This window comes from Vipera berus, assembly GCF_964194415.1.
Source record: "Vipera berus genome assembly, chromosome: 2".
Taxonomy (NCBI): Eukaryota; Metazoa; Chordata; class Lepidosauria; order Squamata; family Viperidae; genus Vipera; species Vipera berus.
Genome location: NC_138203.1, coordinates 128,156,522 through 128,183,538, shown reverse-complemented (window position 1 = coordinate 128,183,538; position 27,017 = coordinate 128,156,522). Strand labels below are relative to the sequence as shown.

General features: G+C 40.3%; 1 protein-coding gene across 2 annotated transcripts in view; it reads left to right on the top strand.

Annotated features, from left to right (window-relative positions):
• Positions 1–26,382, top strand: part of OLFM2 (olfactomedin 2) — a gene marked incomplete at its 5' end in the record, with an annotated part of 181,102 nt that extends 154,720 nt beyond the window's left edge. For both annotated transcript variants that reach the window (XM_081316581.1, XM_081316580.1), the window contains 3 exons: positions 3,313–3,532; positions 10,292–10,398; positions 24,956–26,382. In XM_081316581.1, the coding sequence (XP_081172707.1) occupies positions 3,313–3,532; positions 10,292–10,398; positions 24,956–25,633 (1,005 nt within the window). In that variant the 3' untranslated portion in view covers positions 25,634–26,382. The remainder of the gene's footprint in view (positions 1–3,312; positions 3,533–10,291; positions 10,399–24,955) is intronic.
• Between the last annotated feature and the right edge of the window lie 635 nt (positions 26,383–27,017).

Here is a 27,017-nt window from a genome sequence, read left to right as displayed (position 1 = left end):
GGTCCTTGGTGCTCTCTGGGCTTGGTTGTTTTCTTGCAGACATTTCATTACCCAAACTAGGTAACATCAGTGCTGGTAAAGAGTGGAGTTTACTCTCAGTTTATATTCCAGTGGCTTGCCCTGTCTTTGTCAGTGGGAGTGGTCTTGGAGGTTCTTTGGTTGGGCTACTTGCTGTTAGCTTGTTTGGCAGTTCCTTCATTGGGGGGATTGTTTACTTCTTGACTGTTGGTCTGATGTTAATTTTGGTGTTAATCTCTGCTCATTTCATCTCAGCTAATTGCTGGTGGGGAGAAGTTTTGGTCTTTTTGTTCGCTTTTTGGCTTGTCTCTTTTACCCAGTCTGTAGATATTGTTTGTGTCTCTGTGTCTATTGATAGCTAATTGTCAGAGTACCAGACTTCAAGAAATCCCCTAGTGTTTTTGGACTTGGCTTGGCCTAGGATGGTCACAGGATACACTGGAGGAGAGGATCAGTGGGTGCAGAGAGCCATCAAATATTGACCTGCTTGGAATTATCTGCAACAAAAAATGATTCATGTTCTCTTGCAGGCTTAACACATACATAGACATTGCAGTGATATGAAAATCAACATAGATTAGGTCTTTTTATCTTGGTGAGAAAACTCCAGATAGTCACTAAGTTGGAACAAAGAGTTCATATTTTCTACCAGTGGTAGAAAACCAGAGTTTTAAAGCCTTGATATGGAAATCTGAGCATAGATTTAAAAAGATAAATATTGCTGAATGTATTTAGAATTCATTTAAAATACACGGTAAAGGTTTGAAAAATGATGGACTGACTGTCTGGAAAGCCTCATAGAACTTGCCTCTTATTGCCATGTTTTCAACAGATGCTTTGTGTTACTATGCTCCTTCCCAGTTGCAGCAGTTTGCTAAATTTCTATTTATAATATCTATCTATTGGGAGTCAGATGAGGCACAATAATGTAATACATGAGTGTGATTGCTTTGAAACAGATGGGCATAAATAAAATGTGTTTTATTGCATATGAGATTTTTCCCTTGATTTTTCCAGAAAGTAATTCTAATTAAACTACTAGAATATACATTCAAGACTTTTGGAGATGGTTATTAAACTATGTTGTTGTTATTTTTTCTTCTTTCTGTAAAATGGGTATGAGGATAGTAAATTTATATAGTCACATTTCTTTTCAGGTCTTCTGCTGCTAATTGAAAGTTCTCAATGCAGCAAATGTCTCTGTTGCTCCTATTTAGATGTTCAAGGTTTTTTTTTAGAATTTTCCATATTTTCCAGCTTCCTAATAATTATTAATTATGAGTTGTCAGTATGTTTGTATTGTGAATTAATCTTGTTTATTGCTTATTTTGCATTATTGCTGTTTATTGGTGCTCCCTGAGTTGCCTTGTGGTTTAAGTTGATGTCATCCATTTTGGAGCCTTCTCCATTACAGGGAAATAATGAAGTATACATAAAGACTTTCAGTACATTGGTCAAATCAATAACCTTGCTGTAAAACAAGAATACTAATTTTCACAGTGATATTTCTTCACTAAATCCTAGGATCATTGGATAGGATTGTAACCTACATTTATCAGTAATTTTTCATTTTAACATGTGTTTGTATATGATACGTCAGGTTTTTCTCTCTCTTTCTCTCTCTCTCCCTCTCTCCCCCCTTCATTCTTTCTCTTTTGCAACTTTTCTGGAAACTTTGGAAAGAACATGAATCATGCTGACCTTTGCATGAACATAGGACTACTTCTAAAAATTCATAGTAAATGTCATGCTTTTATTGTAGGTTTCAAAGGAGAACTCAAAACTGTAAACAAAGTAATGTTGAAGGAAGCAAATAGTTGATTTATACCAATCATAGGAGTGTCTCCAAGAGTCTGTGCTCTCCCATGGCTCAGCTCTCAACCCTTGTTTACTAGAGATAGTCCTGCATTGTTTTATTGGCTATCCAGTGCAATTCTGTAAAATGACTGTAAAATGGGAGAGGTGTTCATTCAGTTAGCAGGCAAAGTGCAGTTTGAATAGGTACTCACAATACTTGATTCCATCTATTGCATTTCCACTGAGTCTGAAATACTGCTTTCCAGATTTGGTTTTTATATGTACAACAGCACATATTAATGTTCTGCAAACCTCCATTCTCTAATCTTCTCTTTATCGGCAATGCATAAATGGTCATTATACATTTAGATAAAGGGAAAGTGAAGCTTAAGGGTAAGGATTTCTTGTGTGTGTGTGTGTGTGTGTGTGTGTGTGTGTGTGTGTGTGTGTGTGTGTGCACATGTACATATGTACAAAGGTGCATACATGCAAACTTGACTGAAAAAAACAGAAAAGTGGATATGGGTTCTATGAGCAGAATGTCCAACCTGAACCTTAAAATGGGCTATAAAAAGCAAGGACAGTCAAAGAACTTTCTTTGACAACTTCTCTGCCACCGCTCCCGCATTGTGAAACATTCTGTCCCCAGACGTGAGGAAAGCCCCCAATCTCTTGGCCTTCCACAAAGTGGTCAAATCTTGGCTCTGCGGGCCTTGCGTAGAGGACACAGAGGCCCTCTCAGCTGTGGGGCTGGCTAGTCTCATGAGATGCCCTCCCTCCCCCACCTTGCAACGACCAAAATTAAATGGCCACCTTCGGAATTTTACCTTTTAGATGTTTAACTGCCAGTAGCCTTATCATTTAAAAATTGTTAATCCTAATTTCATTTTAATGTTAATTTCTATACACTGTTTTATGTATCAATTATATTGCATTGTACACCACGTAGAGCTCCTCTTTGAGGGGGAGGAGCAATTTAGAATTATGAAATGGATGGATGGATGGAAGGAAGGAATTCACTTAAAAAGATCTTGAAGAAAAAAATATATCTGATTAAGATAATTTTCATAAAGCAAAGCCAAGATTTAGGAAACATTGCAATGCAAGCTTCGGAGGTTCCAAGAACTCTTCACCAAGCAATAAAAATGATCTGAGTTCACGAAGAATGCTTGGAAAATTCAAAATGTTCGTATTATTTTGCATTCCTTGTACGGGTCTTTGAAAAGTTGTGGGAGAATAGTGCTTTTCGAAGGAGGGCATAGTTGGCTGACTGTACTTTCAATTGGCCTACTCCTGCCAGAAGGAGAAGGAATTATGCGTTGTTTCATTGCTTATTTTCTCCTGTTTATTTTCAGTTCACATAGGGTGTACGTTCTGCATCAGAAACTCTAGTCTAGTAGAGCCAGTAAACAGTAGCAAAGTCAAAGTTTAAAAAGTGATCATGTTACACTCTCCTTTTGCTCCCGTTCACTGGATTTTTCTTGTCTTCACCATCAGGAGCTCAAGGACAAAATGACGGAACTGATGCCCTTGATTCCTGTATTGGATCAGTACAAGTCTGACACTCGTACCATCGTGCAGCTCAAAGAGGAAGTGAGAAACCTTTCAGGCAGCTTGCTTCAGATCCAGGAAGAGATGGGTGCCTACGACTATGAGGAACTCCAACAGCGGGTCCTGATTTTGGAAGCTCGATTGCATGCTTGCATGCAGAAGTTAGGTAAGGCATTATGAGGTTTCTTTTCTCTCCACTTCAGTGAGCTGAGCCACCCATTGCAATGCAGTATGTTTTCAGGTCCTTTTGGAATGAAAGAAAGTTCAGTTCTCCTTCACAGTTCAAGTGGACATAGATCATCGTTGGTAAATGACAGCCCATTCACCTCATGTAGGTCTTGGTTGCAAGGAATATAGTCAAGAGTTGCAGGTGGCTTACTCCACTTTCCTGCTTGCCAAACATAATCAGCTGTTCTAAAATTCTAGCTTCAAATAGTAATAAAGGAGAATATTTGTAGTTCAGGATTGACATATGAGGAGTCTTCGGTGCCAAGTCCAAAATTGCTAAGGAATTTCTAGAAGCCTGGCACTCTGGCAAATCAGCCATCAATACACACATAGACATTAACAACATCTATAAGGTAAAGGTAAAGGTTCCCCCGCACATGCGTGCTAGTCGTTTCCGACTTTAGGGGCCGGTGCTCATCTCTGTTTCAAAGCCGAAGAGCCAGCGCTTGTCCAAGGACGTCTCCGTGGTCATGTGGCCGGCATGACTAGACGCCAAAGGCGCACGGAACGCTGTTACCTTCCCACCATAGTGGTCCCTATTTTTCTACTTGCATTTTTATGTGCTTTCGAACTGCTAGGTGGGCAGAAGCTGGGACGAGTAACAGGCGCTCACTCTGTTACGCAGCACTCGGGATTCGACCCGCCAAACTGCCGACCTTCTGATCGACAAGCTCAGCGTCCTAACCCACTGAGCCACCACGCCTATAGACTATGCAAAAGAGACTGTCACCCAGGCCAAAAGAGAGCAAAAAGACCCAAGCACCTCTTCACCAGCAATCAGCACCCAGATCAGCATAGATTAACCCCAAGGTTAACATCAGACCAACAATCAAGTAAACAATACCCCAATTAAGAAACTGCTAAAAGAAGCCAACAGTAAAGAGCCCAATCAAAGAATCGCTAAGACCACCCCCACCAACACTGGTAGGTAAGCCACTAGAATATAAACTGACATCAAACAGCACTGATGATGTTAGCTAGTTTGGGTAATGAAACGTCTGCAAGAAAACAAGAAAGCTCAAAGAACACCAAGGACCCCTCAGTTTCAAGTAAGCCTGCCACTTTTTTCCTCCCATTAGCTGATCACGGAAACCATCTTTAAACAAACTTACTTTACTGCCTCTGGAGTGGGAGTTAACAACAGTCCAGAACTGGAGCACAATACTTTAAGCAGCATGATCTAAAATACTGATGGTAAAAAATTTGGTTTTAAAACAACAAAAAAGAAAAACAACATTCCCACAAAAGAATGCAGATGCAGGGTATTTGAGAATTTTGTCTGTTCAGGGTGATTCAGATTCTTGGTCAGATTTTCAATTGTTTTGAACATATTTTTCCTTGGAGATAGAACACAAACAAGCAGAACGGAGCTTGAAATTGGGTTAGTAGGATCAGAAGAGGAGGCTGTTCTTTCCCAACTGAAATTTTTGTAACAGCATTCTGTCTTTCATGAGCCAATTATTTTGTTTAGAGATTAACCAGGGATGTCCAAACTGAGAATAGGTGGTATTTTCTCATTTTGCCTGTAGCAAAGTCCATGTGCTATTATTGTCACTATTTTTATAACTGTCAGTGTGCATGATCTTTTGCTAGATAAAATAAAACAGTGTCATTATAAGCTCTGAAGGTTTTAGACATTAGGGCTCTTGTTCTTTTTTGCTCACAAAAATTGTTGCCTGCTAGTAGGTGTGATCGATGGTTGCCAGTTACCTTTGCGAATAACTGTGCTGACACCATAATCACAACAAGGATATTTGTCAGATACTCTCTACATGATATATCTGGGCAATATCCATGTAACTATGAGTTGTTATTAATAAAAATCTGCCAAACGTGCTTGTGCAGATTTATCTGCCATTGGACAAAAACATTTTGGACATGAAATTTGATCACTAGTGGCAGGTAAAAAGGAACAAAAGCCAACATGGAAATGGGGTTTTGGCCAGTGTAATTTCTCCCAGCCTTAATTTCACCAAACCCTCACCCTAATAGTTGAGGGTGGCAATGAGGTAGAGAGGGCCCTCTGAGCAAGATTGTTCTCCATAGCTGCAGTGGAGGATCTGCCCTCATTTCCAGAACTGAACAATCATTCATCTGCCAATCTGGTTAGCTTCTACTTATGGAATAATGAGAGGCTATTGCCTAGTCTTTCTCTGCTGACAGCAACATGTATGGCAAGATCCTTGGTGGCATTTTGAAAATCTTGCAGTTTGTTCAAAGTTTTCCTGAATTTAGTCAGTAGATCCAAGACTTGTTGCTCATCCAGTTTGCTGAAGCCTTTTGGAGAAGTTGCTGACATTCTCCCCATGATGAGCAATGGGATAAAAAAACGAAAACAAAAAAGACATTCAAATATATTCCAAAGCACAGATGTTTTTAAGAATAACCAAACGTAAAAATATAATTAAAAGAAGCCTAGTTTAGGGAGTGTGGTAGTCTTAGTCGCCTCTCTTGAAGCCCACCAAGTTCTCTGACTTACCTGATACTTATGGGAAGCTGACATACTTCAGAACCAAGACAGCAGCCAGTCCTATCTTGAATTTTTAGAATTCCTTTGAAGCTGAATTCCTTCAGGCATTTTTGAAAAATAAAAATGACGAGTAACTACGGCCCAGTGCCATTAGTTTAGAAATGCACTAACCTGTCCAGAAAACAAGGTCATTTGGAGTCAAAACAAATATCCTGGCTTCAGAATATATGACAAGGAGCAACATAAGATGTTGGTTTTTCTTCTTTTTTAAATTCCATTTATATCCCGCCCTTCTCCGAAGACTCAGGGCGGCTTTCAAGCTTAGTGATAAAAGGGTCTTTGGGGATGGACCATGCACTTCATGGCAATCCTTTGAAGGAGAGCTTCCATAACATGCTCTCAAAATGTCACCCCTGAAAAAACTTTGGCTACTTGTAGTTTCATCATCAGTGAAGACCCATCTACTTCCAAAATTTTTAAGAACCTTTGCTTGCCTACTGCCAGCAGATTGCATCCTTAGATGGCACAAGGAGAACTTTATTGCCAGGTAATAGATACATAGTTTTTTTGCAGTCCAGATCTGGTGGCTCTATGTTTGCCTAATTGAGAAGGATCATTATATGGCCCACCTTTGTAAAATAACTTAAAATGTTTCATTATAGAGTCAGTCATGGAGCAATAAATGACTTCTACCCAGGAGCACACTACATCTGAGGAAAGGTAGAGTTATATGTCACATAAATAAATTTTCAAATCCTGGAAAGTTAGCATGCCACAGACAAAAATAAGGTAAAATCTTCACTTTCCTTTTCAGAAGTACTTCAAATGATGAATATCCAAATCTGTGGTTTTTGATTGTAGATTGAAATATATAATCCAGCAGTATCCACAAGGAAATTGCAATCTGCCAGATGGCAGATATAGCATTGCAATTCAAGTCCTACACCTTTTGTACATATGTCAATATAAAAAGGTCTAGAACCCTGTCCCTGTTTAATTGAACTACCACGACAGACTTGATAAAATTCTTTCATAGACGTAAAACTGGTATGCAACGTCCATCAGTTCGAGGGTACCACCAGAATCTGGTGTTTGAAGATTTCAGGCGGACAAGGCTAAGGTCCATTTTGAGATGGGATTCCAATGTTTGAAGGATTGGAAAACTGCCTTCAGCAAATGTGAAACTGAAGGCTTTCCGTTTTCCCCTTAAATCCTTCCCAACCCTCCAATGTGTCTCATGTTTTTGTCCTCATCCATTCTGGGAAGCTCTGGAGGTTCAGAAAAGGATGGTGATTGGCTGCATTTAGCCCCCAGCCTCCATGCTTGTACGCTGATCTAGAACAATCTGGTGTGGCCATGTTTAAGGAGGCATTTGTCAAGGACAAAGGCAATTGCGTACTCAGAAATGGTGTAAAATAAATTTTTGATTTCCGTTAGCTGCTACACCGTAGGTCTTTCTTAACCTTTTCAGGCAGCATCTGTTGTTAGTTCTCCTGGGCTCTTGAGCTCCATTTGGTTTGCTGCACTCGCTGGTACCTTGCAAATAATAATCTGGGCATCATGTGCACCTTCTGGCTGGACTAAGCAAAAAAAAAAGTACAGAGCAGTGCACGGTGGCATGCCCTGATCAGAGGTCCAGTTCAGCAGTCTCACTCTTGATCTAGCTTAACATTTGACCCATATGTGCTGTATCTAGCTTAACATTTCACCCAGATATACTGTATTACTTCAGATCTGTTGGAAGTTGATAGAGGATGAAGAGATTAGTAGGTAATCTGGATGCATCCTGATCCAACCCCCCCCCCAATAATATATGTGAGACTTGGTGTGGATAGAATCATAACATGCACAGATCACATGGACTGTTGAATTAGTTCTCAGTTAATAAATGCATATATATTTGATGAAATAAAACAGAACCTAAGCTGCTGCCTCCCAGTCAGGCAGGAGACAGAGATAGAAAATCACACAAGGCAAGTCCTTTGTTGGCTCGTTTAAAAAGTATGTCCCCAAGGTGGACATTTACATTTGAAATTATCAGCAATTCTAGTAGAATTCTAGTAGAATTTTGCAGCACCTTCAGTTTGATTCCCGAAAGGTACTTCAAACTACATGGGAGACCAAGCCTGGTAATTGTTTGCCAATCTTTAAAGCAGCCACATCTTTCCCCCAAGATCATGCCATTGTTTTCCACCGCTTCTTGTGATCTAGGGAAAAATGTCTTTGATTTTAAAAAGGTTGCAGGTCATGTTATCCTACATGTCACTGGAGCACTTTGGGGAAACTATGAGCCTTGGTGGAGCAGTGGGCTAATGCCTCCCTAAGTAACACCAGCTGCCTGCAATTAGTGCAGGTTCGAGTCCCACCAGGCTCAAGGTTGACTCAGCCTTCCATCCTTCCGAGGTAGGTAAAATGAGGACCCAGATTGTTGGGGGCAATAAGCTGACTTTGTAATAATGCTGATTGGGGGGGGTGTGAAAGCCCTAATAAGCAGGCATATACATAGAATGAAGGCTACTGCTAAGCTTGTAAGCCGCCCTGAGTCTTCGGAGAAGGGCGGGATATAAATGGAATTAAAATAAATAAATAAATATGCCAAATGCTTCACAATCCTTTTAATAACTTGCAGGGGATCCAGACTTCTTCAGAGTTTGCTTCCAGAATTCACTTCTTATATCCTGTAACAATTTTGTCCATTTATATTCAATAATGTTAAAAGTCTTCTTTTGACAAATACACAAGGGGAATACAATTCCTTGCTTATACAGGTAGTCCTCGACTTCAAACAGCTCATTTAGTGACAGTTCAAAGTTACAACAGCACTGAAAAAAGTGACTTATGACCTTTTCTCACACTTATGACTGTTACAGCATCCCAGTGGCCATGTGACTTACATTCGAATGCTTGTCAGCTGGTTCGTGTTTATGATGGTTGCGGTGTCCTGGAGTCATGTGATCACCATTTGTGACCTTCTGACAAGCAAAGTCAATGGGGCAAGCCAGATTCACTTAACAACCTTGTTAGTAAGTTAACAACTGCAGGAATCCACTTAACACAGGGGTGTCAAACTCAATTTCATTGAGGGCCGCATCAGCATTGCGGTTGCCCTCACGGGGCCGGGTGGGTGTGGCCAGGGTGGGCTTGGCCTACTGGGTGGGCGTGGCTAGAGTGTGTATGGCCTACTGGCTGGGCGTGGCCAGCTCTACATCGTTCGCATCAAGGGTGCCTATGGGGGCCTGGGCAGGAGTGAGACAGATCTGAGGGTCTCTGGCAGGAGGAGGGTCTCTGGGCCAGGGCCAAGGCAGTGGGGGCCGTTCCCTCACTGTTTCCAGGATGGCTTCGTGGGCCGCATGAAACCACTTCGCGGGCCGAATCCGGCCCCCGGGCCTTGTGTTTGACATGTCTGACTTAACAAATGTGGCATGAAAAGTCGTACAATGGCAAAATTCACTTAACAAATTTCTCACTTAGCAATACAAGTTTTGGGCTCAGTTGTGGTTGTAAGTCAAGGGCTACTTGTATTTTTTAAACGTTTGAATTAGTTGTAGCTGAGAGTGAATAAAAAGCACTTGTCTAGCATTAAGAGAAGAACAGGGGAAATGGTCTATTGAGAAAACAAGGGATAGTGGAATGATTGGGCACAAATTAATTTTTAAGCTAGACCTAACCATTTGACAGCTCATCACTTGCATATTTTCCTGGGATTATGGATTGTGTTATTGTAGTTTCCTTATTACTATTATTTGGCCCTACTGTAAAATAAAAGTCTACTGTTTTTTCTATTTTTAATGAGGACAGAGTCTCTAGGGCTAATAAAAGATACAAGATTGATTAGAAAACAAAATCTAGTTTCTAAACCACAGTAGGACATTCCCTGCTTGCATCTAACCACAGGAAAAACATGCCCTGGTAGCATCTCTTAAGTTTTCATTAGCTTGCCAGCTCACAAATGAGACAGGTTTAAATCATCCTTATACCAATATGGAGGTAGCATTTTTCCATTCTGGCACCTTCTAAGGGCAGCTTCAAAGTGTGAAACCTTTTTTGGCTTTGTCAACCATACCTTGGAGAGAATTCAGGTAAGTGTCAGTGACCTGATGACACCTTTCATGCTAGTATATTTTCCCTTGACTCAGGAATGGGTGGTCAGAGGAGAAGAAAGTTTTAATTCAGAGGTGGAGAAAGAGGTCTCATTCTCTGTATCTCTTTCTCTGTTTTGCATTTCAGGTTGTGGAAAACTCACTGGAATAAGCAACCCCATTACTATCCGAGCATCTGGATCCAGATTTGGCTCTTGGATGACCGACACCATGGCTCCAAGTTCTGACAGCCGGGTGAGTATGTGAGAAGAAAGTGCGATCTTCACCTCACATTTAGGTGGTCTCAAGTTTGAGTTACTTCTATGGAATCAGGGGCTGAATTAAATAGTGCCTTGCTTAGTACCAACAGAAAGCTGACATTCTTTTTTTCCCCAAGTCCAACACAGATGGAATAAAGTAGACCAACAACAGCAAATCTTCCCCACTTATTTGATTTTGTAAGTGAAACATGACATAATAAACAGAATATGCTCAGCCACAGTGGAAAGCATAACTGTGGACAACACCTGCTGCTCAGCATGTTGTTGTCTCTCTCAGTTGCAAATGACAGCATTAATGAGAGAAACAGCAAGAAATAAACATTGGAAGGCCATCTCTGAGGGAACTAAGAACTAGGGAGAGAAAGAGCACTGTGAGGGTAGTCTTTACTTTTATTTGTGAGGAGGGAAACCCATGATTAGCAGATTTGATGCATGACCGTGTAGACCAGGGGTGTCAAACCACACCCGCCCCATTGCTGGCAATGGGGAAAAATTCACGATACGTTGTGACACGTCACGTGATGTCGCAAGTTTGATACCCGTGGTGTAGACTTATATCTCCTTCTTTCCATTTCTCCCAGTGGCTGCTAGTGCAGTTTTGGCCCAAGCCAAAATGGAAGGAAATTCTATGTCCTACTTCCGAAGTACTGAAGCATGAGTTTATTCCTCACCCACTCCACTTTTTTTACTCACTGAAGAGACATACTTATAACAGTGCCGAGTTTCAGCACTGTAGGTTATAGCAAAATTTTGCCTGACGTGGTGTTTTCTCTTCCCCTCTCTTCAGTTATTATGGCAAAGGGCTTGGATTGTTGCCCTGCGTATCACTGGAAGAAGCCAACAACAGCCAGTGGGGAATTTAATTTGGAACAAGGTTTTTGTTGTGAGGAAAGAAAGGGGTACTTTTATACCTCCTTGCAGAGTGACTACCATTATCAGGTTCATCAAAGAGAATCATATCTGCATCATGCTATACTTTTATTTTCATGGCTTTTATATATACAGTATATATACAAATTGTACTCATCTCTTTTCTGTAAGAGTCACTCAGAAGTGAATGAGGCTTCAGAGGTGATAAAGGAAAGAAAGCTTTTGGTATTCGGTGATGGGGGAAGAAAGGCGAGAGGAATATGGAGGATGAAGAAAGCACTGCTGGGGATACCACCCTCAGAAACCCTCCATTTAAAAGAGTTACAGCACTGGAAGAAAACACTGGGGTACCATATATCAGAGTATATTTCAAGCTCATGGCCATTTCTGAATCTTGACCATGAGGTTGAAATATGCTCTGGATTATAGTTCTGACAATATGCCCAGAAAAAAAAATGGAATTTCAACCTTGACTGTAAACATATTTCTTATCATTTTGGATGGTCCTCCTATTAACTCAAACACTTCTTATTTCCATTCATGCCTCTGTGTGTGCGCACTTGTGTATGTGTATATACACAGAAAAATACAGAAGTTCTTTCCCCCCCCCCACCCAGTGCAAGTACACATTTCCTGTGGTCAGCATCTTTCGTAGTTTAATTTATATTGTTTTTGCAGTTTGCCTTAATTGATGTGCTGTGAGAAACATCTAGCTTTAAAAGTGGCTGCCCTGGTCCCTGGAAAGTTCAAAACCCTTATTGTAAGCAATATTTGGAGAAAGGATAACAAAAAAGTGGATTGGAAAGTTGTCTTTGTAATAATATGACTGAATAAAGGGAAAGAGGTGCTTCGTTTTCAAGTCTCTCCCATCAGCAGCTGATTCGTTGCCTAACTGTTTTGTAATGAGAAGGCTATAAAATAGGGGCCTAATTTCATGCTTGTGGGATGAACTTGGAGCAGAGATAGAGATCAGGATGGGAGATGAGAAGTGGGGAGCAGAGACTTGAAATGGATTGAGCAATGAAGGAAATGAAGAGGGCAGTGGGCAAAGTCATCTTTAAGTGACAGATTCAGTCATCTTTACAAATAGCTTCAGATCTTCCCATCAAGTAAAAGAGAGAGAGATGGGGGGGCAGAAAGTGAGAGGGTGGTCCCCTTGACTTATACATCCAAACCCCAATACATTATACTCTAATGGAGCCCTCTGAATCCACACAAAAAGGCTTTTTTATGTTCATAATGTAAAAATGGGATAAGCAAGCTTTTGACATCCAGCTTCATTAATTAATCTGGAAATTGGATGCAAGATGGCTGAGGATGCCTCAGGCACTTAAGCAGGGTGGCAGTTTTCTGATTTTTCTGATTGGACAAATTTGGGATTTCTTGCTCTTCCCCCATCCCCACCCCCATAGTGTTCAGCCTATTTGGGATGCACAATACATGGCTAGTACCCAACTTTCTTAGAAACGTAAAATAACAGAGTTGGAATGGACCTTGTTGGTCATCTAGTCCAATCCCCTACTCAAGCAAGAGACTCTATATCATTTCTGACAAGTGGCTGTCCAGTCTCTTGAAAGCCTTCAGTGATTAAGCATCCACAACTTCTGAAGGCAAGCTGTTCCATGGGCTGATTGTTCTCACAGTCAGAAAAAGTCTCCTTATTTCTAGATTAAATCTCTCCTTGATCAGTTTCCATCCATTGTTCCTTGTTTGGCCTTTGGGTGCTTTGTAAAATAGGTTGTCCCACTCTTCTCTGTGACAGCCCCTCAAATATCTGCTATCATGTCACCCATGGTCCTTCTGTTCACTAGACTAGCCATGCCCAGTTCTTGTAACCATTCTTCATATGTTTTAGCCTCCAGCTCCGTAATCATCTTTGCTGCTCTTCTCTGCATTCTTTCTTTGTTATAGTGCGGTGACCAAAACTGGATGCAGTATTCTAGGTGCGGTTTTACTAAGGCTTTATAGAGCGGTACTGGTACCTCACACGATCTTGATTTGTTAATGCGATTTAGGGTTGCATTGGCTTTTTTAGCTGCTATACTGCTGGCTCATATATAGATTGTCCACTAGGACTCCAAGTTTCCTCTTGTAGTTACTGCTATTAAGCTAGGTTTCACCTAATCTGTACATGTACTTTTTTGTTTCTCTTGCCTAAGACTTTACTTTTCTCTATATTGAATTTCATTTTGTTAGATAGGGCCCAATGTTCAAGTCTGTCAAGATCTATCTGGATCTTTAGCCTGTCATCTAGGATGTTGGCTATTCCTGCCAACTTAGTGTCATCTGCAAGTCTGATGAGTTCCCCTTCTATTCCCTCATCTAAGTCAGAAGATATTGAAGAGTACTGGGTCTAAGGCTGAACCTCACTGCTTACTTCCCTCCATGTAAATGTAGTACCATTAAGGACTTCTTGTTGAGTACGGTTTGTCAGCAAATTACAAATCCATCTGGTGGTGATGCTATCTATCCTGCTGTTTTCTAGCTTATCAAGAAGTAGAATTGTGGTCTATTTTGTTGAGTGCCTTGCATAAGTCTAAGTACACTATGTCCACAGCATTTCACTGGTCTGCTAATTTAGTCACTTTGTCAAAGAATGAAATAAGATTAGCTTGGCATGATCTGTTTTTAACAAAGTCATGCTGACTTCTAGCTATAACTTTATTGATCCTAAAGTGATCTTTGCAGATCTGTTTTTTTTATTATTATCTTTTCCTTGCTGGCTCAAGAATTCTGGGAGTTGACGTCCATGAATCATAAAAGAGCCGAGGTTGCCTACCCCTGCACTAGACCAATTTGAGGGTTTTTTTCCCATGTAACATAGACTTTTCCCCTACAAGGGATAATGGAAGCAATTGTTACCAGGAGGAAGTAATGCACAGAACCCCAGAATTAGTACCTGGAGAGCGTTACCTTACATTAGCCATGCAATAGCAACAGCATTTAGACTTATGTACTGCTTCACAGTGCTTTACAGCCCTCCTAAGTAGTGATGAGGTTGCAAATAATAATTAAAAAAAACAAAAGTCTAGGAATTTCCATGGGAGGAATCACAATCCATTTGCTATTTTCCCTTTAGCCCCAGAGACCCCTGCTCACTTTTTCCTGCCATCTGACTAATAGCCACTAGTGATCAGGGGGTTGGACTAGAAGACCTCCAAGGTCCCTTCCAATTCTGTTTTCTGATATTCTATTAATATCTTTACCTGCTGTGGTTAAAGAGAAAGCCATTACAGTCAGTAGGCAGAAGTAGCCGAGATATTCTCCCTAACCCTGCTCAGTGCCACCCTACTCAACCCAATTCTCATGTGGCTCCACTCATGTGGCTCCAAAGGGCTCCACTGAGGCCAAGATAATTCTACCCCATTCTGAATGAAAAGTCTCCTTACACGAGTGATAGAGATAACTTCAGAGGAAATGGAAAGATGTCAGGGCAACAAATCCTCATCTTGCAGTTCTAGATCATTCCCCAATTTCGAGTGGAGAATCCATAGGCTGGATTTAGTGCATGCATTTCAATGTACAACTTTCTTTGCAGAATGTCTTGACCCTGTGAGAGGTTTCCAAGATTTTTGTGTTATTTTATCTGTTCTTCCATGGTGGTTTACCACATAAAAGCAACACAATTCAGAGCCAAAGATATTCAGAAAACCGCATTAATATGCCTAGCAATTTTAACTGAACCAATTATAATAACATACAGTCTTGAAATGCTTCTCAGCCAAAAGGAAATCAATAAAAAAACCCAGACAATAGAAGGTTTTTGGCTTTTTCTTTCTGTTCTTTACAAAACTTTTTTAAAAACAGACAGATAAAATAACTTTCCTTCCTGTTGGGTGAAAACAAATGTTGGATGGTTGGAGATTTTTATTTCAGAATTGAAATTGGGGGGTGGGCTGTTCAGTTGCCATCAATTCAGTGTTGACTTTTCCCAAGTCCCAGACAAATCCTTGCAGTTTCCATGGCAAATTTTTCCAGAAGTGGTTTTCTCTTGCCTCCTTTTGACTAGACCAGGGGTAGGCAACCTCGGCTCCTTTATGACTCATGGACTTCAGCATGGCTGGCTCAGGAATTCTGGGAGTTGAAGTCCATGAGTCATAAAAGAGCCGAGGTTGCCTACCCCTGGACTAGACCAAAGTCACCCAGCTGACTTTGTGCCTAAGGCATAAGTAAGCTTCATGGTCTCCTGGTTTCTAGCCTGATGCCTTAACCACCTTACCAAACTGAACCCTCTCAAGAAGAATAGGGTATTTAAAAAAAAATGAAATACATTTAGAAGGGCCTCCTTGCTTGTTCCTGTGGCAAATTATAGAATAACCCAATGTTACTGTATGTTTACTTAGGAGGTTCTTATTATCTAGATCAGGGATCCTCAAACTTGGCCCTTTTATGACTTGTGGGCTTCAACTCCCAGAATTCCTCAGCCAGCGTGCCTGTGATCTTCCCCCCACCCCCTCATGATGTCGGTGAGCCACAACTCTGAGCACCTCTTGTCATCCATCAGGCTGGTTATGGATGCTGTCATTCAGCATTATCCAAAGAGCCGGATTCCCCACTTCCGATATATTTATTTATGGATTTCCACGTGAACAGATGTTGAAATGTATAGGCTTAAAAGCCATTCTATAATTTTCTAGAATCACTCTTTCCCAGTTTTCAAGGACTTGGCAAAGTGTTTTGAATCGATGATGAATGATTTATGGAGAAGAAAACCTAACATCACCCATCTTGCATCCGCACACAACGATGCATATCCAACTGAGCTTCCCAAAAGAGAACAAGGAGAACTTGGTCTCATCTGATCATCTTCCAAGCATGAAACCAATCTTGCCTGCTCCTTTGCTATCACAACGTGTTTTTCCCCCCAGTTATTAAAAAGTACTCAGGCATTTAATCAGTAGAAAAGAATGAAAATGTGCTTTAACTCAGTAAATTAAAGGAGATAAAACTTTTATTAAAACACACATAAATCATCTGTTAAGACAGAGATATGTTTACTCAGCCTCCGGCAGCTGAGCTTCTGGGCAGCATAAAGCTGAGTGAAAATGATTGGGAGGAGAAATTGGGATGGCAGAAAGCCTACACTGTGTATTTGGACAGCCTTTAGAAGCTGATATTTGCAGACCCATTTTTCTCCAGGTATAGAATCATGGATAATGAAATGAATTAGCCAAATATGAACTATTGGCCTTGGTGGCTGAGAACCATGGGCAATGTAATGCAGTGCATCTGTAGCATACCAGGATAGGGACAACTGAGTTACACTGCCTATGTTTTTCATGAGTACAAGCAGCATTGCACGTTTTATATTGCCTATTTGTGAAAAGATGTGTGGTTCAAGTCCTAGTAGTAATTGTGTAAAATATAGTAGGTTGTTGTTTGGGGAGGAGCTTTTCAAGTGGTCTTCCCCAATTCTGGAATGCCCTCCTTCACAAGGAACAACTCGACTCTAATTTTGGCATTGTGCAAAAACATTTTTATCTTCCTAGGCCTTTTAACAGTATACTTTAATATTTTATCAACTCTGCAGAGTTAATTCATTTTACTTTGGTTGTTTTACTTTTAGTTGCTTAGAAATCGTAGCTGTTTGCATTATTAGCTGCTGCTGTTGGTTTACATTTTTAATTTATGTTTTTAGGTAATGCTTTGAATGTATTTGTGTGTGTTCCCTGGGGAATAACTTCATTTTGAATAGGCAGAACATAGGAAAGTTTTAAATAAGTAAAGACCAACCAGCATGTGTTGGATACAAATTCAGTCTAACTTTCTGCCTGAAAGTTGTTTATATGCAATGTATTAATTACCGTTTGCTAGTTGTTTATGAAAAGAATTAGCATACGTTTCTGTCACCTGTATTTTAGATGGCCACAATCCAAGGAAGGCTGAATTATATTCAAACAATCATATGATTCCTTTTGGAGGGATAAGTAGCGTTATGCAGAGCACAGGAAAGGAATGTAAAATGTTAAGCCAAAAATGTTTAAGGCATGAGATAAGAACAGAAAGAAGAAGCAGAGCCAAAACCTATTCATACAAACCCATTCATTATATTTTGCCACACTTTTTTTCCTCGTTGATCTTCCATTCCAAGCCCCTGCATTGACTCATCCATTACCATTTGTTCTTTTTGAGAATCTCATCGACTTTGTCCATCCATGACATTTTAGCTCTTCCACTTGGCTGTTAGAACACTACATACAGCATACTTCCTAGTTGGTGGCATGCAGCTAACAATAGCTTGGCCTATGTGGTAATCTATATGAGAAATCCTAGTTTGCATTGAAGAATGTGTATATGTTGGGGGAGGGGGGGTAAAACTGTGTTTTGGTTGTATTTGTGGCATGCTGGCCAAAACAGAGTAGGTAGCCTGACCTAGGTTACACGGCTGGTAAATCAGCCTACACCTTTTCTATCTCATTTTACACACAGAGACACACAGACACATGTCTCATACTCATTTAGTATTGTTTTGTATTGGACTTTGTTTTCTGAAATTGCATTACTCAGGTCTAAGTATAAGAACCATTACAAGGAATCTGTTTCCAGAACTGGATGTGTGACTCTATGAAGAGGGCTCCTATCAGAGAATATGCAGTTTTCACCAGAATAACGGCATAGCATCATAGCATCATAGCACAGACTGCTCCATATATTCACACAGCCAGTTTCTGGAAACAGATTCCTTGTAATGTTCTTATATATATGCAGGTCATGTTAGTATGCTCATTTCATCATTTGCCTGCTCCCTGTCGTGACCACCATGGCTTCCACATTGTCATGATGAGGCTGTGGCAAATGTTCCCGGTTCATATGAAACACTAGCCATGGTTTAAGGGAGAGTTAAAATGTGGTGGTATAGTTAAAATATTGGACTAGACTTGAGGAGATCCAGATTCAAACCATGGAAGATTCAAGTCTGCCATAGAAATTTATCTGGACGGCTTAGCACTAGTCCAGGGGTAGGCAACCTTGGCTCTTTTATGACTTGTGGACTTCAACTCCCAGAATTCCTGAGTCAGCTATGCTATGCTATGCTGACTCAGGAATTCTGGGAGTTGAAGTCCACAAGTCATAAAAGAGCCAAGGTTGCCTACCCCTGCACTAGTCATTCTGTAAGCTCATCCTATCTCACTGGATTGTTATTTTGAGGATAAAAAGAAGGGAGATTCCCCTGTGAGTGGGATAGGATTTTAAGAACTAAAATACATAAACATTGAAGACTGGGCTTCAACTTCCTCCCCTTTCAAAGTTTTATCTCTTGGAGGCCAATTGGGGAGTAATATTTATTTGCATCTTCACTCAGTTTCCATCCTATAGGACCTATACAGTGATCAAGCAAATGTTTGCAGTTATTGTTTTTTCTAGCTGACATTTCCCTCTGGGGCCTTAGAAAGCACTGAAGTCTCCTTTGAGATGTTATGCAGGTTTCCCCTCTCCCTTTCTTTGAAAAAATACAAGGGAAGAGATTTTAAACTTCAAAAGACATCCTTGAGCTTTCAAGAGAGAAAAGCTAGAGATTAGATGCTGTGCAGAACCAGACTGAAGCGGGGAGATGAAGGCAGCTTAATGTTTTAAAGAGGAATGAAAACGAAACAGACCACTGGAGATGATGTGGGCACGACTCCGTTTCTGTCCCAGGATCAGGCTACAGACATAGAAACCTACAACAAAATGTCTAACCTTGGCTTCTCTTATTTCACAACTTTGGAATCGACAGCAAAATTTGTAGTTTTGGCATTTGCTCAGGACTAAGGAAACAACCAACAGTGTCCTGAGGAACCGTAGCAAACGAGATGGAACAAACATCTCTCCATTTTATATGCCAAGTTGCCTTTTTTTTCCCCCATCTCTGATTTTCCTCTGCAACCCTGATGACGGGGTTACTTGTCATCTCACCAGGATTTATTTCCTGCCTCAGAACCATCGAAAAGAAAAATTGGAAACAGAGAGCAGAGAAAAAAGAACAAGTGAAAATAAACTTGGCAGACAACAAAAAGGTTAAGCGATGCAAAATGTTCCATCATGCCTTAGGATTATGGGCATTAGCCTAAACTATTTGAAATCCCTTAAGAAATTACTCTGGGCAAATTGTTTTTGCTGATTGCACTTCGACTTCTTTAAATCAGAGGTTGCCCTTATTCATAGGTCATCAAATTAAAACTGGATGTAAATGGCTTTATAACTTGTGATTGCCAAATGTCTCCTGGGGTAGAAAAAAAAATGCCCTTAGCGGTACCAGTAGAAATTCTTTTAAAAAGCCCCAATCAGAGAAGATTTAACTGAAGCGTGAGAAGCCATGAATATTGCAAACTGCTGAACAGATGATTCAACAAAGAAAGATAAGGCATTCATCTAGCATCTATGGCTGCCACCTAACAATTTCTCCTTAAGAATGTCCATAAAGTTTTCCCTGGCTTTGAAATAATGTCTCAAGTAGGTTCCGTTTCATCAAACTAAATGACAGATAATTTTTTTAAAAAAGGGATCCTTGATCTGTTCAGCAAGACATCAAGTATGATTGGATTATAAGGATACAGCATGACCTGCCTTGAATGTTTTATCTAAGTAGATAAAAGGTATGACATCAGTTTAATAAATAACATGAAAATGAAATAAAAGCTTAATGTGGGCCTTCAAGGAGTCCCACATATTCTTGAATGCCTCAAGGGGAGAATAAGAATTTTAGTGGAAGCTTTTCCCAGGTAGTGATCAAATATGAAGTCATCAAGTAAACAGACCAGTTAAAGTGATCCAATAGGGAGATAGGTTAGAGATAGAGATGTTTTGCAGAGTCATAGGGTATACCCTCCAAAAAATAGAACAAAATGAGACAGAGTTGCAAATAATTTGCATATAGTAAAAGATAATTTAAGAAAAAAATGCCGTATTAAAATTTATCTTGTTGTGACTCCTTTATCTGATTCGGCCAAGTATGATATTTGACCTGGTGATGCCAAAACAATGACCCATATACAATGCAAATGCCACTATGACATCCTTTCAAGGAACAAATTGCAGCATTTGCCAGATGTCCCCTTTGCGTCTCCATTGTGCTTCCCGGAACTCATATTGACGCCATGTTTATTTCTTCATAGTGAAAGTTACCTTTAGGGGACTTTTCTCTGAAAAAAGGCCTGATCATAGTCATCACAACCAGTGTGCTGTTATTGATTGGATTTCCACATGGTACTATAATGTAGATTGTGTGGTTTGGGCAAGTGTAATGTTTAAACCTGCCTTTTCTAAAATATGTCTTATGGCTTGGTGCTACGTGTTAACTTGGCCACTATGACTAATTCATTAAGTCAGGCATTAACTTAAAGTGTAACTCTGGTCTGTGCCCATAATAAAATTTCTGTTCTCTTTTGCACTGTTTGTTCTACCAAGTGTAAACCCAACCTGTTTCTAGTTTTTATACATGCTGTGGTCCCATTCTATGACCAGGCATTATTCTCACCTAAGCATTTCTACTACTCTTTATCTCCATCTTCTAGTATCCTAGACAATTAGATCTGTTCCAGTGTCTTTGCTGAACTTTTAACTCCTTACATGTTGCCTGTGGGTTTGTTGTACTTTTTGTACTCATTTCGAATAATTGCATCATTAGATCCTATGAAACTGAATCTGGGGAAACCATTGTTTTTTTGTTATTTTTTTTTATTTCAACTCCCAGGCAACTGGCTACATGCCTCCAAATTATCTCTTCTACACAACTACTGAAGGTCTTTTCCTCCTAGCCCTCATTTATTTTTCCTTTGCTTCTGACAGCATCCTTTGCACCAAAATCATCTTATCCCCTATCTTTCCCAGTCAGCAAATACGTAAGGGTGAGAGCTACAATCCCTTCAGACCTCATGCTTGCCATCATTAAATTACAGTCGATGATTTATGAATAGCTGGCTCATTTCCTTGAGAGGTTTTTGAAGATTCTCATTTGTCAAGATGACCCCACCTGCCAATCAGTGTCCTGCCACTACTCTTTAAGTGAGATGTTGCCATGTTGATCTACACAGAGTAGCTTTATCCAGGCCAAGCTTTCCTAATATAGTAGGAGGATCCTGGCTCCCCAGGCCTTATGCCAGGCCCAGCTATGGCAAGCTCTAGAATTAATGGAGAAGTTGCCATTCATTCAATCTCATTACAGGCTATGCCAGGTGCATTTCTTCTTGTTTTTTCCTCTTGTTTTACTGCAGCCAGATAGTAAGGGGGAAATAGCACTGTGAGCAATGTAACTTTATGGATCATATTTTTAAGACAAACTTCCAAACAGAACGAGCAGGAAAGATTGATGGCTCTACGAGAGTGCTGTCAAGGACTCCAACAGCAGCAGGAAATCTGCAGGTCTTCAGTGTGGCTCATAGCTGCATGGATGCAGGCTGGATTTATTTCTAATTTGCAGGTGATTAAATAAGCTCATCTTCCCAAACGAGATTTTCATACAGGGGCCCAGATGCTGAATGCTAGCTAAATCATCACTTCTTACTCATACTAAAATTAATTTCTTTTTGTATGGACACCCTTTCAAACAAAAATTGTTGCCTGCAAATTTACTCATTCTTACAAAATGCTGGTAGCTCCCATTGAGCCTTGGTGGAGCAGGGGGCTAATGCCTCCTTAAGTAACACCAGCTGCCTGCAATTAGTGCAGGTTCGCGTCCCACCAGGCTCAAGGTTGACTCAGCCTTCCATCCTTCCGAGGTAGGTAAAATGAGGACCCAGATTGTTGGGGGCAATTAAGCTGACTTTGTAATAATGTCGCTTGGGGGTGTGTGTGAAAGCCCTAATAAGCAGGCATATACATAGAATGAAGGCTACTGCTAAGCTTGTAAGCCGCCCTGAGTCTTCGGAGAAGGGCGGGATATAAATGGAATTAAAAAAAATATGAATGCCTTTGCCTCATAACAGGCAGGAAATAAATTTTTCTTTCAATAATTGTTTTTTTTGTGTGTGTATGTGTGCTTGTTATTATAATCAAAAGGACCTGACCTGTTTGCTGAAGAATCCCAAATGAATCCCCTGGTACCAGAAAACTAGTGACAGAGCCTAGTTCTGCTCAATTGATTAGAAATGTAGACTATAAGAGATATAAAGAAAAATAGATGAACTGAAGACCAGAATTTGGAGGAGACTGGACGTTAGGAAGCATCTGCAATGCATTCTGGAAATGAGGAACTAGAAAACTCAGCGGGAATATTTCTTTGAAAAAAAAATACTTCCCATTGCTAGCACCGGGAAATGAATAGCGTATTCTTATACCAAGCAGCACAATCAATAAACAAGATAAATTCTGCAGCATTGGAGGGAGAAGGTCAGAAAGTGCCAGGTTCATCCTCATCATTTTCTAGCTTGTGCTTGCACCACAAACAATATTGGCAAAACATGAAAGTACCTTGGCAAACTTAACAATATTTTTAAACCTCTTCAGCCATCAATCAGGCTAATAAAGGGTGTCGTAGCTCAAATAAACTGCAGGGCACCAGGTTAGAGATGTTAGGGAAGACAGCCATTCTGACTCAGTGGAAAGTGGATATTAAAAGTTAGGATTTTTTTCATTCTGGCAATAATGATGACAGTGATGTAGATGATGGTCATCACGACAATGATTGTGATTTTAGTGCTGCCGAAGGATACGTCTGCACAGCTGCTCATTCTCAAGGAATCCTTAAGGCAATATTAAAAGAATCAAGATTTAACATCCAACACTGCTATTAGTATGGATGCTAAAAACAATGTAATTGTAAGTTTGGACACTTCAGTACAGCCACAAGCTTTCCTTGCCTTTCTTGCCCTCTGCAGCAGTTTTGCAATGCTTGAGTGTCCTCATTGCTACTCCAGCTAAGCGTTGCCAGCAGAAATGGTGAATTCTTTGCTGCTTTTCTTGGTTTCAAAGAAAAACCAGTAACTGCTCTGTTGGCAAAGCTGTCCTCTAGTCCCACCTAAAGAATGGAGATATACTATGACATGTTGGCTTCAAGAAGAAGGGAGAACATTCCAGGAGATGGGTTGTGGGTTGTTGTGTCCTGCCCCTGAGAAGATTCCTGCTCCACAGCTCTAAAGGAAATACTGCTAAATACTGATTTCAAAGCATTTCCTTGAGACCAGGAATTTGATTGACCGAACCGCTGAAAAACTTGCCATGGCTATAGTGTAATGAGGACACAGGGCACGGTGTTTTGGTGTCAAAATGTTCTTGTTTTCAGGGGGAATGAATTAAGATTATTTCACTATCAGAGCCATTCCTTTGTGCAATAATTCCTTTGTGCAATAATCCAGATTAGGAAGAGAAAAGGTGACTCAGAGCACACATGAGAATGATGGACCTCCTTAAATGCATTTTTTCTTAGGGCCACACAACAGAACAAGCTCAAGTAAAGGGGCATCTCCTTGAAGGAGTTGTCAAAGCACTTTTTTGCCTTGGAACTCAAATCTTAGCACATGCCTTAAGATAATTTGAAATGGACCATCCTAAGTGAAGCTCTTACCAATGATTACTCATTCCATCATGGTACTGAGAAATGTTCCTCTGTGATACTATTTCTATCCATTGTTCAACTGAAGTCTTTCCCTCATTTGAACAAATGTCCACTGCCTTGATTTCAACCCCTTACAGTAAATAGTATGAAATAATTTGCATCCTGTCCTTCTCTTAAGAAAAAGACTTGATCTCTAAACATGTTAGGAAAGGAGATTTGTTTGTGTATGTGTGTGTGTGTGTTTGTGTTTGTGTGCCGGTGAACATGTGGGGGGGGGGCAAATGTGGGAATGGAATAGGAGAATATACTTGATTCCCAAAGAATCCATATTGGGGAAAAACTCTTCAAGGTTTTCTGAGTGGTTAAAGCCTAATTAATATTTGATAAATAATCTTGAATAGCTTTACAGCAAAGAAAAGCTTTTTTGAGACTGTAGGTTGTAATAACCATAAATATTCATACATTCATTTTGCTAGGCTTACATCCTGCTCTAATTGTTAATCGAATGAGCGGCTTACATTCCTACCCTAAATAAACAAGGTCAAAATAACAAGAATAATCAATGCTCAAAATAATAGTAAAATTTTCCAGTGCTGAGAAATCTTATATTAATGTAGATTTTTACACAAGAGGAATCCCTTTCATACCATTTCCCCCTCAAATTACTATACATTTCCTGTATAGTAATGGCTGCCTTCTGAAAGGGATGGCAGTAGATGGTTATCTCTAATGGTCATCTGCATCTTCAGAGGTAACTAAGTAGCCCTTGGGACTTGAACTCAAGATGATAAAATTTCAGTCTTACGACTGCAATCCTATTTTTGAGGGCAACTCAAAAATCAGTCACATTGAATTCAATAGGCCCAAGTTAGTATCTATAGAATTGTAACTTTACTGGTAACTTTGCACAACACATACGTTACAAAGAAACCAACTACATTCAAACTGAGCATGTTTTGTGAGGGCAGATAGTGTTATATGCTTATAGTTTTTATGACCCTCCCCACCCAAAATGGGTTTAGGTGAATAATCCATGCTTTGGGGCACTTTTACTATTGGAAGGTTGCCATTTTGGTTTTTACTTTGGGCCTGAAAGTATCTTTGGCTCGCTCTGCTTTTTCTCCTCTCCACTGAGGCCATTGGGAAATTAAAAGTGTTGTCTCATTAAATTCATTGTGTTTTTCCTCAGGTATGGTATATGGATGGCTATTACAAAGGCCGTCGTGTCCTTGAGTATCGTACCCTGAATGACTTCATCACAGGGCAAAATTTTGTCCAGCACTTGCTGCCTCACCCTTGGGCAGGCACTGGCCACGTGGTTTACAACGGGTCCCTCTACTACAACAAGTATCAGAGCAACATTGTGGTGAAGTACCATTTCCGTTCACGGAGCATTGTTGTGCAACGTAGCCTCAACACGGCTGGCTACAACAACACATTCCCATATTCCTGGGGTGGTTTCTCTGACATCGACTTCATGGTGGATGAGAATGGGCTCTGGGCAGTTTACACCACCAACCAAAATGCTGGCAACATAGTGGTGAGCAGGATGGACCCCATGACACTGGAGATACTACGCAGCTGGGACACTGGTTACCCCAAGCGGAGTGCAGGAGAATCCTTCATGATTTGCGGGACCCTCTATGTGACAAATTCACACCTGGCTGGGGCAAAAATCTATTTTGCCTACTATACAAACACTTCTAGCTATGAGTATACAGATATTCCCTTCCACAATCAGTACTCCCACATATCCATGTTGGATTACAATCCCCGGGAGAGAGTTCTCTACACCTGGAACAATGGCCACCAGGTCATCTACAATGTGACTCTCTTCCATGTTATAAAGACTTCAGGGGAATTATAATACTGTGGCTGAAGAGACCTGAACAATCTTGGTGGTCATTTTGTTCACTTTCTCTGTTATCTTAGGGAGGGTGGGGGGTACCGCCACCAAATTTTGGCCTAGGAAAACTCGGTGGCCTGGGAAAACTCTATAATGCCGTTATTTCTATATAATAAATGAAATGAATTTGTTCTATCTTTTTTCTTTCTTTCTTTCTTTCTTTCTTTCTTTCTTTCTTTCTTTCTTTCTTTCTTTCTTTCTTTCTTTCTTTCTTTTTCTTCTTTTCACTTTTGCTCTCTCCTGTGGTTGATGATGCATGGATCTGATTTGGGGGCTTCTTTGGGTGGGGAGGGCTTTTTATTTTATTTTTGGATTGATTTTATTTTACTTATTTACCAGTGGCAAATAAAGACAGTCTCACTGAGATTGGAAGAGTTTGGGCCTTTCTTGGTTCAAATGAGTAACTTGCTTCAGGGAAATATTTAGGCTTATGCCTGGAATAGGCTGGTTGGCTTTTCATAAAGAAACTCTGCATCTTCACCAAGCAACAGCAGAATAAATTTTGTCTTTGAAGCAGGTTCTTCCTCTATAAAATTACCCCATATTGCTGAAGTTGATTTTATTATCTACCAATTCCCATGGCCAATTGCTTGTCTTTCTTTTCTCCAAAGAGTATAAATAAAATTTTTACTCTAAAATTCTTCAGAGTGAGGTTCCTTCACTTATCTTAGTTATGAGGAGACTGAAAGGCATACACAAATGTCCTTCTTTCATCATAGCAGTCTCAGTCTCCTGACACCCCATCCTTCAATTAAAATCTAAGGAAGGATGTCATGGAGAAACTTCTCCTATTGGGAGAGGCTTTTTACATCAAGAGGTATGGGCCAGCAGTAAGCTTTAGAGCAAGGGAGAGAGAAGTACTGGGAAAAAGCAACATCTGCTTTTCCCATCGTCTCATGGAAACAGAATTCCCAGCTCATATTTCTCATCAAAATACATTGAAGTATGAATGTTACGCATGAGCAACATTGAGAATGGCCTGGTTCAGAGGAAAAAAGAGTGTTGAAAAAATAGGTATTCAAATTCTGATGTAACAAAGGACTTGTGAAACAGGATATCAATTCATTCCTTTCCTCCTGTCACTGTTCAGCAGTCCAAAAAAGGATGCTATACCATGGTTTGTTTGATGACAAGCACATACATCTACTACAGGTGGGGAAAGAGAAATGAATGGGTCAGAGAACAGGACAGAAAGCAAGATGTTGAAAAACATTGTATATGGGAAGGGAATATAATGTATGCTTTGCCAGCAAATAGTCCCGGGTTTAATCCCTGGCATCTCCTAATAAATAACATTGAAGTACCACAGAGACCCCTCAGTAGTTGTCAGTCAGAATAGACCAAG